General features: G+C 53.0%; 1 protein-coding gene across 3 annotated transcripts in view; it reads left to right on the forward strand.

Moving 5' to 3' along the window:
- Col2a1 (collagen type II alpha 1 chain) overlaps positions 1–13,204 on the forward strand; it is a 30,917-nt gene that overhangs the window by 9,737 nt on the left and 7,976 nt on the right. For all 3 annotated transcript variants that reach the window (XM_005324868.5, XM_078014781.1, XM_005324869.4), the window contains 27 exons: positions 264–317; positions 649–702; positions 819–872; positions 1,173–1,217; positions 1,737–1,790; positions 4,425–4,469; positions 4,973–5,026; positions 6,518–6,616; positions 6,906–6,950; positions 7,036–7,134; positions 7,301–7,354; positions 7,697–7,804; positions 8,144–8,197; positions 8,279–8,377; positions 8,514–8,567; positions 9,015–9,113; positions 9,502–9,555; positions 9,924–9,977; positions 10,320–10,373; positions 10,598–10,651; positions 10,872–10,916; positions 11,099–11,197; positions 11,443–11,550; positions 11,880–11,933; positions 12,162–12,215; positions 12,601–12,654; positions 13,059–13,112. In XM_005324868.5, coding sequence (XP_005324925.1) covers positions 264–317; positions 649–702; positions 819–872; positions 1,173–1,217; positions 1,737–1,790; positions 4,425–4,469; positions 4,973–5,026; positions 6,518–6,616; positions 6,906–6,950; positions 7,036–7,134; positions 7,301–7,354; positions 7,697–7,804; positions 8,144–8,197; positions 8,279–8,377; positions 8,514–8,567; positions 9,015–9,113; positions 9,502–9,555; positions 9,924–9,977; positions 10,320–10,373; positions 10,598–10,651; positions 10,872–10,916; positions 11,099–11,197; positions 11,443–11,550; positions 11,880–11,933; positions 12,162–12,215; positions 12,601–12,654; positions 13,059–13,112 — 1,755 coding nt within the window. The remainder of the gene's footprint in view (positions 1–263; positions 318–648; positions 703–818; positions 873–1,172; positions 1,218–1,736; positions 1,791–4,424; positions 4,470–4,972; positions 5,027–6,517; positions 6,617–6,905; positions 6,951–7,035; positions 7,135–7,300; positions 7,355–7,696; positions 7,805–8,143; positions 8,198–8,278; positions 8,378–8,513; positions 8,568–9,014; positions 9,114–9,501; positions 9,556–9,923; positions 9,978–10,319; positions 10,374–10,597; positions 10,652–10,871; positions 10,917–11,098; positions 11,198–11,442; positions 11,551–11,879; positions 11,934–12,161; positions 12,216–12,600; positions 12,655–13,058; positions 13,113–13,204) is intronic.

The following is a 13,204-nucleotide window of genomic DNA, read 5'->3' on the forward strand; positions in this document are numbered from 1 at the left end:
ACTAGCCCAGCCAGCAGAGCCCAGCCAGGGGAAGAAAGAGAGCCAGCCAGGAGAAGGTGGAGGCTGACAAGGACCAAGGAGCTTGCAAAAGAATAAACTGTGACCATGAGAGGCATCTGAGGAATGGGAATCTGAGGAAAGTGGGTGACATGAATAAGTTGGTGGGCAAAGGCACGGAAGGCTAGGGAGAGATGCTGCTCTGGGGTAGGCCAGCTGTGCTAACATGTCTTCTGAGAAAAATGAAGTCCTCTCTCTTCATTCAGGGCGAAGCTGGAAAACCTGGAAAATCTGGTGAAAGAGGTCTTCCTGGCCCTCAGGTAAAGCCCCACCTCTCCTGGCCTCAAACATCTTTCCCAGAGTCTCCCTTCTTGCACCATCCAGCACATGCAACTCAATTATCTTCAACTAAAATCAAGTACTGGTGGTGCCTGCCTGTGTCACACATTTATGCTTACAATCTTGTTTGTGTGAACACAGATGGGGCGGTTAAGGGTGAGGGCTCAGGGTCTGGTTGAATAAGCCATCCAGATGCTGAGGTGCATGCGCCTCTTTGGTGGCTGGAATGGGCTGGCTTTGCAGGCTCTTAGCAGTCCAGGGTAGCCTTCACCCATTCTAGTCTGTGCTGAGCATCTCTTCCTTGGATTGCAGGGTGCTCGAGGCTTCCCAGGAACTCCAGGCCTTCCTGGTGTCAAAGGTCACAGAGTAAGTATCATGGATGTGGGAGTTGCAAGAAAAGGGTTGCCTGGGAGAAAAGAATGTGCATTTCTTCCTGCCTGAGTTCCTGTAAGTGTGATTGAATGCTTTCTTTCATTCTTTAGGGTTACCCAGGCCTGGATGGTGCTAAGGGAGAAGCTGGTGCTCCGGGTGTAAAGGTAAGGGACTAGAAAGTACATAGCGAGGGATAGCCAAAACACAAAGCCTTTCTTTCCAGCCAAGGAGATGCTGCAGAATTTATGGAGCTAGAACATTAGAACAGTGTTGGTTGGGAATACCCAAGTTTGCTTCCCGGTGGATGAACAGTAGGCTCTCTGGCTTGCGAATTGTCCCTCAGAAGACTGAAGTTGTTACAGTATGTCAGTGCTAGCTGAGATGACCAGGCTTTTCAGTGGCTTTCTTGGGAGTTTTCTGGAAGCCGAGGCTCCAGACATTGACCCTGTGTGTCTTTTTTTCAGGGTGAGAGTGGTTCCCCTGGCGAGAATGGTTCTCCAGGTCCAATGGTGAGTATGAACGTCACTGGCAGGAAGGCCACCAGATATCCTCAGGGCCTTCCTAATACCTATCAGATGGCTTTACTTCAAACACCAGTTTTCTCTTTGTGCCAAGTAGATATCCCAGCTTTGTAGATTTGATCAGATTATGAGCAAAAAGCAACACGTACTAGATAGATGGCTTGTTCAAGGTTTCACCAGCATTTCCTTGTAATAGCACTGTGAATACACACTCAAATTATATTTCAATTTTTAAAATTCTGTTTATTCTCACCATTTTGGAAGCTCATCTATTCTAAGAAGAAGTGCCCATAACAAGGTTCTCTATAGATAGCAATAGGAGCCCTCCTGAGTTCTGTTTTATGGCAGAAAACCCTGTGGGTGCTCTGGGGAGTTGTGGGCTAGCCAGGAAGGGAGTGCCATCAGCAATTCCTCACCTTAGCCTCCTGGATGTGGGCAGGCGTTGCAGGCAGAAGTCATCACACAGAGCACTATTAAGCCAACTCCCACTTGGGCTATGTTTTCCAGGGTCCCCGCGGCCTGCCTGGTGAGAGAGGACGAACTGGCCCTGCTGGTGCTGCAGTAAGTAATCAACAAAGCCAAATGCCACCATATGCCAACACTTTAGGGTTTACATGCTTATTACACTTGACCCTCAAAACAACTTGGCAAGGTATAGGGAGTATTGTAATCCCAGAAGAATTCATCCTGATTGTGCCCATAAAAAAATCTCCAGGCTGGGCCTGCACAGTGGGAGGACAGGGAGGAATATAAGAGGGTTGGTTGGTGAGAGCAGGGTTCTCTCTTAATCAGTCTGGATTATTCAGGTAACCCCTCAGCATCCCCCACCCCTCCCCAATCATTCCAATTGGAATTTATGGAGAAACTTAACTAGCTCTGCTGTTCCTGGTTGCTCAGATGATGGTATCTTAGAAAAGAGTAACAAGAGTCCAGCTTTGACTCATGGGCATGTGCACTTGATAGTGCCACTAGTGATGCTATATGATACCGGTGGCCTCCCATCTTCTGGGCCCTTCTTATGTTTAATACCTTTTATGCTTTTCTTCATCTAATTTTCCCCCACATCCTGTGAGGTAGGTTCTATTCTTCTCCTTATTTTATTCAAGAGGAAACAGAAAGGTTAAATAGCTTAAGACAAATGGTGCTTTGCAGCCTCAGACTCTGCTGGCCTCTAGTTAATGTGGGAAATTACTAGCAAGGGGATTGGCAGTCAATGGAGGGCGCAGGTGCCAGATGGAGGCGGTTAGCTTGGATCCCTTCGCAATAGAGAGGCCTTGTAGGTGCTTGGTCAGGCGAGTGATGTGATGAAAGCCGTGTTTAGGAAAGATTAAGCTTTCTGTTGGTTCCTACCCCAGCCACCCAAGCTCAGAGGCCCCTCCTCCCAGGGCTAGCCAAAATACATGGCTTCACTCAGTGGTGCTGCTGCCCATACGATGTATTTATTTGGCAGAAACTTCCCTCAATTGCAGATGGGTGAAATAATAAGCCGTCTTGACCCCCACTGGTCAGTCAGAGGTGCTCAAGTGCCTCTCCCCAGGGTCACTTTGAGTAAGAAGATGAGAGGGTATCAGGCTTGCCAAGAAACCCTGTGGCTTAACAGACTAGCAGAATTCTGGCTGGGGGCTTTTAAGCAAGATTCTGAGCCACAGTGACTCAACCATGAGGGATAAGGATAACACCCCCTGATATTGTTCTCCCTCTTTGCTGGGTATAGTGGGCCTTGCGTCTCTCTTCTCCTTGCTGTTTCTGGTCCCCACAGTAGTCAGACTGGCAGTGAGTGTTTAAGATTTGTTTTAGAAGATTGACTACCATTATTTTTGAGCCCTTCCTTGCCCCGAACCTCCCACTGCCTATGCCTCCACTCTGAGGCATCCCAGTGGCTTTCTGAGCCTGGACTTCCAGAATGAGGCATGCTGTCTCATGAGTTCCCTTCCTTGGGCCAGATGGTACCTTTTTTCTCAGCCCTGCTGCAAGGAAAGTTGGCAGGTTCTGGCCTAGCTTTGGCCTCTTAGGACAGTGAGGCAGCTCCCTTCTGCTAATGCCCTGGGCTCTGCTGGCTGACCCCTGGAGGAAGAGTGCCCCATGGCTTCCCCAGGAACACAGTTTTCCAAAGCAGCCAGGAAGTCCAAAGAGCTGCAGGAATCCTGAGGCTGTGTGTTTCTCTGATATCTCTTTGGTTAAGTCTTGTCTTGTTTTCCTATTGACTGTCAGTTCAGAATCTCAGGCAGGAGAAATGGACCATAGTCAGGAGGAAGATTGAGTCTTATTTACAGCAGAGCTCCTCACAAAGCATCCTTCTCCTTTGGCTTCTGAAGAGAGACAGAGACTGGCAGGCAATGCTCAGCTAGGGCAAGGTCTCCTCCTGACCTGCTGGGGGCCCCTGCCAAGGACCAGGTCCCAGACCTGGCTCTGCCTAGTTAGATGGCTCCTGGAGTTAGGATCAAGTTCCCTGGACCCTATGGGGCCTTGACAGAGAGGATCTAGAAGGTGTTCATTACCTGGGAAACCCTCAAATTGCAAGTGCTGTAGAGAAGGAACTGGCAGCCTTGCCTTGCTCTGCAAAGCTGAGTCTTCCAAGGGCAGGAGCTCAGTGAGTCTGGTGCTCTGTCTCCATCATGGAGCTGCTGCTTCCTGGGCCACCAGGAGATATCCTTTGAGCTCCTTTTTTCTTAAGATCAGGTAATGTGGGGAGGGGCCAGAGCACAGCAGCAGCCTGGAGTTTACCAAGAGGAGACCTTAACCAAGACCTAAACATGCCTTAACCATGCCTAATCAAGCCTTGCAAGTGCTTCCTCTGTGCACAGGCAGCACAGACTGAGTCAAGGGCACTGCTGGGCTATTTCATTTCCCTTCACCCAATTCACCAAGTGTGTTGTTGATAACTCAGACTTAAAGCTGGGGATATTTGGGTTATAAGCCGGTGATGAAGAAATGATGGGCTACTTGGGAAATCACCTAAGCTTCATTAACATGAGAATAAGCTCACAGCTGCCCTCTGACACCCTCAGGTGCAGATGACATAGAGGGGATCCCTCACAGGCTTCCTGTAGCTCATACCTAGCCTTCCTCATGCTCAGCCCTGTGATGCCCCTGCACTTGTCTGTCTCCCATGTTTTCTGTGAGGGTGGGCTGTGAGTGGAACAACTGGACCTACAGACACTTCTCACATGGCTGCCTCTTTCTCCTTACTTGCAGGGTGCCCGGGGCAATGATGGCCAGCCAGGTCCCGCTGGGCCTCCGGTAAGTCCATTTTGTCCTCAGTAGGAGGCTGAGCCTGTTCAGTCCCATTGAGTAGCCCACGAAGACTGCAGGGTGCACATTGTCCTGGTGTACCACAGCAGCAGCTGACTATTGTAGGAAAGGAGGGAGAGGGAGAAGGAATCTTCTTTGAGCAACTTGATCAAGCTTAGAAGCTCCACTTTTCTCTGCCACTTTCCAGCGATCTTTTTTAAGCTAGGAGATCAAAGAAATGACTGCTTTCTCACCACGTATATACTCAGAAACTTGCTTTACCTTCTGAAGATAAGCAAAGCAAGGCATCTCTGTGGAGTTCATAGGGGACATAGGCAGTGGGCATAATTTCTATCCAGGAACTTTCAGCCACAATGGACACAGAGCAAAATCAGTACTAAGTGGGAAAGGAGTCTGAGGTGGGGTGTCTCCCTTTGGGGGCTGAAGAGATTCTGCCCAGATGGATTTGCATTCACCTCTCCTCCCCCGCCTCTCCTGTTTCTTCTCTCCAGGGTCCCGTTGGTCCTGCTGGTGGTCCTGGATTCCCTGGTGCTCCTGGTGCCAAGGTATGTGCCCTGCTGGGAGTCTGGAGGGCTGAGAAACTCTCTTTCCCACTACCCATGCAAGGAACCCCTTGACAATGCCCCTTCCCTTCTGAGAAGTCTCCCCGACCCCATCCACTGTGGCTCCCCACCAAAGCAAGGAAGAAGGCCCAGTATCTACCTAGTGACCCACTGGAAGAGAGAGGAAGATGGGGTGATGGAAGCTGGAGGTCCTGTCACAGCTTCAGAGTGGGGAAAGGCAGACAGGAGAGAAAGATGGGGGGACCCCAGAATCCCTGGAGGAAGAAGAACAGTAGGGATAGAAGGGTGGAGGGGTCCAAAAGCTAGGCAGACCCAGGGGTTGCTGGAGGGAAATGGGCAGGGGAAGAGGGCACCAGTAAAGTAGACTGCTCCTTGCTGTCCTCTGGCCCCTCTTGCTTCTGCTTCTCTTGGGGTGCTGGGCTCTTCTAAGCCATGTTAATGGAGTTCTTCCAAAGATGAATAGAGGCCAGTGGGAGGCCAGCCAGTTCAGGGAAAGGCCCAGCAGCCCAGGAGGGATTCCAGTGTGAACGTCCCTGGGAATGAATAAGGAGCCTCCGTGTGTCACTGGCATCAGGTTGCTTTTCCCCTCCTGGGGGTTTCCATGGCAACCAGACAGTGTCTGAGGCCCCGGGAGCCCGGTGAAGGAGACCCATTGTGAAGAGGGACAGCGGAAGGTGAGGGGGCCTGACCTTTAGAAAACAATAATTACAAAAGTGAAGCAAGAATGTTGAGAAGAAACCTGAGGCAGTTCTGACCTCTCTCCAGGTCAGCATCCCTCCCCAGGGACTCCCCATCCAGACAGCCCAGAGCTCAGCAAGTTGTAACTTTCAGGAAAAAAAAAAAAAAGAAAAAAGAAAAGAAAAACAGAGGCTATTTGCAGGGGAGGGGGCTGGGCTGCTGTTAGGGCTGGAAAAAGGCGAGTTGGGTCTCCTGTCTCAGCTTGCTTCTGCCCTGCCTTTCTGGTACTTCAAACAGGCTTGGGCCAGAAATCTGGGCTGCACTGGTCCCCCAGCAGCCAGGTAGGAGGCAATAGCACTTTGAGCTAAGATGCTCAAGGAAGCAGAGGTCCAGGTAACTGGAAGTTCACCTCCCTAAGACTCATTTCCTTCATGGAATAGAAAACTAGAAGGTGGTGGAAGACAGCAGTGCCTCTCCATCCAGACCCTCTGTCCATCATCCTCTGCTGCTAGAAGGCAGCTCCTCTAACCCAGGCTTCTCTGATGGGTGCAGACAGACCCAGCAAGCTGCCTTTTGCTGTAACCAAGCAGGCACTTGTGTGATTGTGACAATGTGGAGACAGGAGGTGGGAGGTCATCAAGTCATCAAGCTCAGTCAGGTGGGGACAAAAATGACAACAAAGCCCATATGTGAGCAGGTATGGACATGTGTGCTCACACACAAGGCTGGGTACACACAGCTGGCCCTGACCTGCTGTGGTACCCTCTTCTCTTCACCCTCCTGCTCTCTTTCCAGGGTGAGGCCGGCCCAACCGGTGCCCGTGGTCCTGAAGGTGCTCAAGGCCCTCGAGGTGAACCTGGTACTCCTGGGTCCCCTGGGCCTGCTGGTGCTTCCGTAAGTGCAGCTCCTTGTTGGCCTGGAGGGTCCAGGGTCTATAGCCTTGTAAATCCTGACTCCATGGGGCCCTCTGAGTGGTGAGGACCCCAGTCACCAGACCTTTTTTCTAGCCTAATGCCTGCCCTCTGACCTCCAGACACGTCTGTGTCTTTAGTCTTTCCCTTGAAACAATGTACCCCTGAAGTGGACCTGTCCCAGACCCCCGAAAGGGGACCTGGCGGGCTGGGAAGCATTTAGGGTTCACTCTTTGCTGCTTATTTCACAATGACACTATCTTCTTGTTCAGGGTAACCCTGGAACTGATGGCATTCCTGGAGCCAAAGGATCTGCTGTGAGTGCTGCCCTGGGGCTGCTTCTGGTGGGTTCAGTTCTTCCTCAGCCTTCTCCTGACACGCCTCTTCTGCTCACGTTGATAGGGTGCTCCTGGGATTGCTGGTGCTCCTGGCTTCCCTGGACCCCGTGGTCCTCCTGGCCCTCAAGGTGCAACTGGTCCTCTTGGTCCAAAAGGTCAGACGGTAAGAACCTGAAGTAACCACCAAGTCCTACCTACATTCCTGGAGTCAGACCCCGAGCCTGTCCTTCCTGTGCTTTCCAGGCCTGACCTTACCCCAGTGCCCTCTGGCAGGGTTCTGCAGGTGGGAGAGAACCCAGCGTGAGTACTTGCCTCTCTCTTTCATTTAGGGTGAGCCTGGTATTGCTGGCTTCAAAGGTGAACAAGGCCCCAAGGGAGAACTTGTGAGTATATGTCCACAAATTCTTGTCTTCCTTGCTACTATCCTGGGGTGGGAGCATCCCCTCAGCCCTATGTCCCTCCCCCAGAGCCCATCCCCCATCTAGGCCCTCTCCCATGTGCCTGGAGGAGTTAACAGGGCTTAGAGAACCCTGAAGAAGTTTCTGCTCCCAGTTTGAATTTTATACCATCTCTCTCCTGGGCCACTTTACCCTTCCTGTGTGGCCCCTCTTTCTCAGGTGCCCCAGCCCTAGAACATTTCCAGGGCCACTTCCTCCACTTGGGGGCCGGTACTTGCCCCAGCGTCAGTAAAGACTCACCCTGTTTCTCTTTGTGTTGGTTCTCAGGGTCCCGCTGGCCCTCAGGGAGCCCCTGGTCCTGCTGGTGAAGAAGGCAAAAGAGGTGCCCGTGGAGAGCCTGGTGGTGCTGGGCCCATTGGTCCCCCCGGAGAAAGAGTAAGTGGGCAAGAAGTCCCCATCTCAGATCTGGCCCTGTGTTCTTACCAAGTCCCATGACTTTTACTGAAAGCAAACTCCTCTTTACTCCATTCACCACCGGAGTGACATGGATCCTTATCCTATTTGTGCCCTGTACCCCAGGATGACACAAAATAGTGAGCTCCTTCCTCAAAAGGCAGGGGCAGGGTCAAGAAGTTGACCTTTCAGAATCTTTCTCCAAAGAAATTGTCTTGGTGGGTCGATGGGATGGACCCCCTGGAGCCTGGCTGGGCTCTCTCCAGGGACTGTTGTGTTAGGAATGTTCTCACTCACTGCCTCCTTCCTGCTTCTTTCCAGGGTGCTCCTGGCAACCGTGGTTTCCCAGGTCAGGATGGTCTAGCAGGTCCCAAGGTGAGTGGAGAAAGAAGGGTTGGGCTCTTCCTGCATCTCTGGTTACAAGACATCCTACTTACTCCATCTCCTCTGGTATAGGGAGCCCCTGGAGAGCGAGGGCCCAGTGGCCTTGCTGGTCCCAAGGGAGCCAACGGTGACCCTGGCCGTCCTGGAGAACCTGGTCTCCCTGGAGCTCGGGTGAGTAGGGGAACTTCTGTTACCCTTGGCTTCAGACCCTGAACCTCACACTCTGCCTCCCTCCCTCCTGTGCTGCCAGGATTGGGAGGTCTTGGGCCTGTCCCTGACACTACCCTCTTCTCTCTCTTGAACATAGGGTCTCACTGGTCGCCCTGGTGATGCTGGTCCTCAAGGCAAAGTTGGTCCTTCAGTAAGTCCAATCATCCTGGGACTATTGGGAGAGTGGAGGGTATCTTTGGGGATGTAGTGGGAAGAGAGACATCAGTGTGGGTGAAGGAAGCCTGGAATACCCTGAAATTTGAGAATTGGGTCAGGGGATAGATGATAGGTTCAGGCATGTGTGGCCTGTGCAGTAACCATGAGCCTTGAAAATGCCACCCCTTTATGCATTTAGGTCTCTCCTGGGGGCATGAGACAACGTCCAGTGTGTACTTTCAGGGACAGACTTCTGAACTTAGCGGCACCTTGTTACAGATGAGCCCATGTATATGGTGTGACCTGTTGGTTGCAGCCTTGGTCAATCCTGTATATGGCTGGTGCCTCATTCTGTGCCTGCCCCATAGCAAGCGAGTGGTAGATATTGATGGATTTACAGGGTCAGAGGTCTGTGTTCTGAGAATGGCATTTCCTCTTTCAGGGAATCCCTGGTGAAGATGGCCGTCCTGGACCTCCAGGTCCTCAGGGGGCCCGTGGACAGCCTGGTGTCATGGGTTTCCCTGGCCCCAAAGGTGCCAATGTAAGTAATAATTTGCTCTTCCATTTCCTTCCATGTGGTGTGGTCTCCCTCCTTGCCTCTTGGAGAAAGCACTAGAACCCAAACAAAGCTAACTCAAAGAAGTAATGAGTGGGATCTCTGTGCCATGGGCTGTTCTGGCCTCCACATCCTGCAGGAGAATGTGTGATATGGGGGAGACCCAGAGCCTCTTAGACCTCAGGATGTCAAGGCCATGACATTGTGCCCTGGGCAGTGCCCATGGCCTAGCTGTCTCCAAATACAAGGGAAGAGCTGATCCCTGATCTCATCCTCTGTTGTTCATCAGGATGTGGCCCCAAGCCCCATTCTCCCTCTTGGACACATTCTCTATAACACGCCACTTCATGGTTCTGCTCTCTTCTTTCTCCAGGGTGAGCCTGGCAAAGCTGGTGAGAAGGGTCTGCCTGGTGCTCCTGGTCTAAGAGTAAGTACCCCACCCTACCGCCTGTGCCTTTGTGTTGCTGGACACCTGCTAGGTATGGGGGTGACTCCCCTAGGTGTAATCTTGGGATCCCATGTGGCTGAGCTCATGCTGGGATGGGCCTTTTGGGATCATGGCTGCTGTAGGTCAGCAGGCTGGGAAAATAGGGAAAGCTTCTATGAGGAGACAGTAAAGGAAAGTGGGAGCCAGTGGGGAGGGACAGAAAGAGGTGGAAATGAGTTCAACTGGGAAATCATGGAGGTCTGGAAACTATGGGTCAAAAAGTGCATCTGCCTAGTCCTGGGGGCGGGGGGCCTATGGAACTGAAGGAGAGTGTAAGTCATTATTTCACCTTTTTTTCTGTCCTCTAGGGTCTTCCTGGCAAAGATGGTGAGACAGGCGCTGCAGGACCCCCTGGCCCTGCTGTAAGTACCTGCCAGCCTCTCTCAGTGGCCCTGTGGGCAGGGGCTTGTGGGGTGGAGCAGGGGATCCTCAGGCTCATCCACTAATGGAGCTGACAGACTCAGATCTGGGTTAAACCAGGATGCCAGACCCAGAAGCTGAGATGAGGTGTCCCAGGAGGCAGTTTGGACCCCACCCTGGTGCAGGGGAATAGGTAGTTGGTAGGAATGAGTGCTCACATTGACGGGACCGTGCAGGGAGGTGTTGATCCTGTCCACCTTGCTAACAGCCCTAGGGCCCCGCCAGCCTCAGCTCTTGGGTTCTCAGAAGCACTAGCTTAGCCTATCTTTTCTTTTTCTCTGCAGGGACCTGCTGGTGAACGAGGCGAGCAGGGTGCTCCTGGGCCATCTGGTTTCCAGGTAGGTAGCTGTCCAGCTCCTTCCTACACTTTGGGCTCTCTGGGGTAGTAGTAGGCACCATGGATAGAGGACCTACCCCTGTCAAGGGGTGCCAGGGAACTGCAGCTTTGCTGATACCCTGGTTCTTGTTGCTTCTTCCTTTGGGTCTGCCTAGTGCTATGCCTCCTTGGAGGACAGAGGCAGAAAACTCACTCATTTGCTAACCCTGTCACTTTGACTTATAGGGACTTCCTGGCCCTCCTGGTCCCCCAGGTGAAGGTGGAAAACCAGGAGAGCAGGTGAGTATGCAGCTTTCTGAGCCTATAACCTGTTCCTATAACCTGAGCCTATAAACTGATAACAAGAGACATGGGAATGTCCCAGATGCACATCCCAACTCTCCACAGATGACATATTCTGAGTTCAGCCCTCTTATGGGAGGACTATCCCCAGGGGAGGGATGACCCAGGCTCTGGCTCATGCTATCTTCATTCTTTCTCATCCTTCTTTGTTCTCCAGGGTATTCCTGGTGAAGCTGGAGCCCCCGGCCTTGTGGGTCCCAGGGTGAGTATCCTGTTGGCCATTACTGGGGCCTCCTTGGGTCTACCCTCTCTGTACAGTTGTGCCAACGCTTCCCAGACCACATCCTGTTCTGGAGAGTCCTACTCCCCTTCCTGCATCCCTGCTTTGCCTTGGCCTCCTTCCCACCACTCTTGCCTGATGGCATCTTGGTGTCTTTCTCCCAGGGTGAACGAGGTTTCCCAGGTGAACGTGGCTCTCCCGGTGCCCAGGGACTCCAGGGTGCCCGTGGCCTCCCTGGCACTCCTGGCACTGATGGTCCCAAAGTAAGTGAGGCTGGTTCCTGCAGGGATCTTCTGGGAGCCTGGGGAGGGCCCAATGAGGGTGGAGAGGAAGGAGAGACACTCAGAGGGAATGCAGAGTAGCAGAGGCAAGTGGAAGATGGAACTAGAAAGGAGGTCTGGGCAGGAGGAAGGCAAGGAAACAGGACTTTGGGACATTGGTTCTCAGCTACACACTGAGGCCCTGGGGAAGTGCTGCCCACTACAGATTCCTCTTGCCTTCTTCCCAGGGTGCATCTGGCCCAGCTGGCCCCCCTGGGGCTCAGGGCCCTCCAGGTCTACAGGGAATGCCTGGTGAGAGGGGAGCAGCTGGTATTTCTGGGCCCAAGGGAGACAGGGTAAGTACCGGGTCCAAGTACCTCTCTCCAGAGCCATGACTCTGCCCCATTCCTGCCCCTCATACTCATTTCCCATTCCCTCTGGATGAGAGTCTTGGTTCCCTCTTCTTGAAGAACTTGGAGACGCCACTTCCAAAACTCTGCCTTTTAGGGCCACCTTCTCCCCATCTCTTCATCTTAGTCCTGTTACTCCCTGTCATGCACCCTGAGACCACAGCAAATCCCTCTTGGGCAGGAACTGAGTCCTGGAGCTCCAGCCAGGCTGGGACTAAGATGGCCAAGGGGTCCTGGAGTGCCCATCTGAGACAGCTGGTTTTCTCTTCCCCTAGGGTGATGTTGGTGAGAAAGGTCCCGAGGGAGCCCCTGGAAAGGACGGTGTACGAGTAAGTAAATGCTAGTTGTGAGACTTGAGAATCGGCGTGGGGACAGATACAGGGGACCTCATAAGTCTCTGTCATAGAGGAGGGAAGAAGCTGGGACAGAGAACCCACAGAGACTTTCTGTCAAAGGCGGGGGCCAGACAGTGAGCGGGAACTCTGGGAACCTTGGGAGTATACCAAGTGTCTGGCCCTGCCTTCCTGCCTCCTTAACCTTTGCTTCCTCTCTCCCAGGGTATGACTGGTCCCATTGGCCCCCCTGGCCCGGCTGGTGCAAATGGTGAGAAGGTGAGTCACGGCTGGCCTTCCTCGTTCTGCCTTCCCTCTCCCAGCAAGCCATCTTCTCATCTTCTGCCAGAGATGCTGTGTCTCCTCCTCACTCATCAACCAGCCACCAGAGCTAGAGGAGTGAAGGGTGGGGTTCTTCTCAGTAGGGAAGCCATTGGCTGTGTGCCCTGGGGGGGGGGGGTGGAACAGTGGGACTGGGCGTAGAATGCCCTTGGTGAAGGCCCTGAAGAGGCTGTAGAGGTGCCTGAAATCACAGGGAGAAAATGTGCTGGGTATACTAGGCCCCCAGAGTCCCCTTCCCAACATCAGGGCTTCCTGGATGTGCTTGGCTCTCAGAAGACCCCACTTTGGTTTCCCACCTCCTCATTCCTGGCTTCCCCCACAGGGAGAAGTTGGCCCTCCTGGCCCTGCAGGAAGTGCTGGTGCTCGAGGTGCCCCGGTGAGTATCTGCCCCTCAGAGCTGGGCCTACAGCCTCCAGGAGCCTGGATGCCAGCTCCATCCCTCAGCCTCACCCTGCAGGCTGTCCAGTGCCAACTCCCTCCTTGCCCTTTGAGTTCAGGGGTGGGAGGAGAGATGGGAAGGGAAGGGAGAAGTGATATGGGAGAAGTGATATGGATGTGATCAGGGCACTGGGCCTTTGAGTCAACAGATCGTTTAGTCAAGAAAGGTTTTCTGCCCTGGGTCCATTTGTTTAGGATCAGACAACCTTCAGATGCCTTCTCTCAGGGGGTGACTGGACATGAAGTTGGGCTGGACAGGGCAGAGAGCTCTGCACTCTTAGGAGGGAACAGAATCAGGCAAGCAGTGGGGACTGATCTTCCCTGGGCCTGCTCTTTTCACAGGGTGAACGTGGAGAGACTGGGCCCCCTGGACCTGCTGGATTCGCTGGACCTCCTGTGAGAATCTCTGTCTACCCCACTTTCAGCCCCCTGCATGCAGGCCAGCTCCCCATCCAACACTCAATGGCATCTTTTAGCCTTTTGGGGAG

Source organism: Ictidomys tridecemlineatus, chromosome 6 (genome assembly GCF_052094955.1).
Source record: "Ictidomys tridecemlineatus isolate mIctTri1 chromosome 6, mIctTri1.hap1, whole genome shotgun sequence".
Taxonomy (NCBI): domain Eukaryota; kingdom Metazoa; phylum Chordata; class Mammalia; order Rodentia; family Sciuridae; genus Ictidomys; species Ictidomys tridecemlineatus.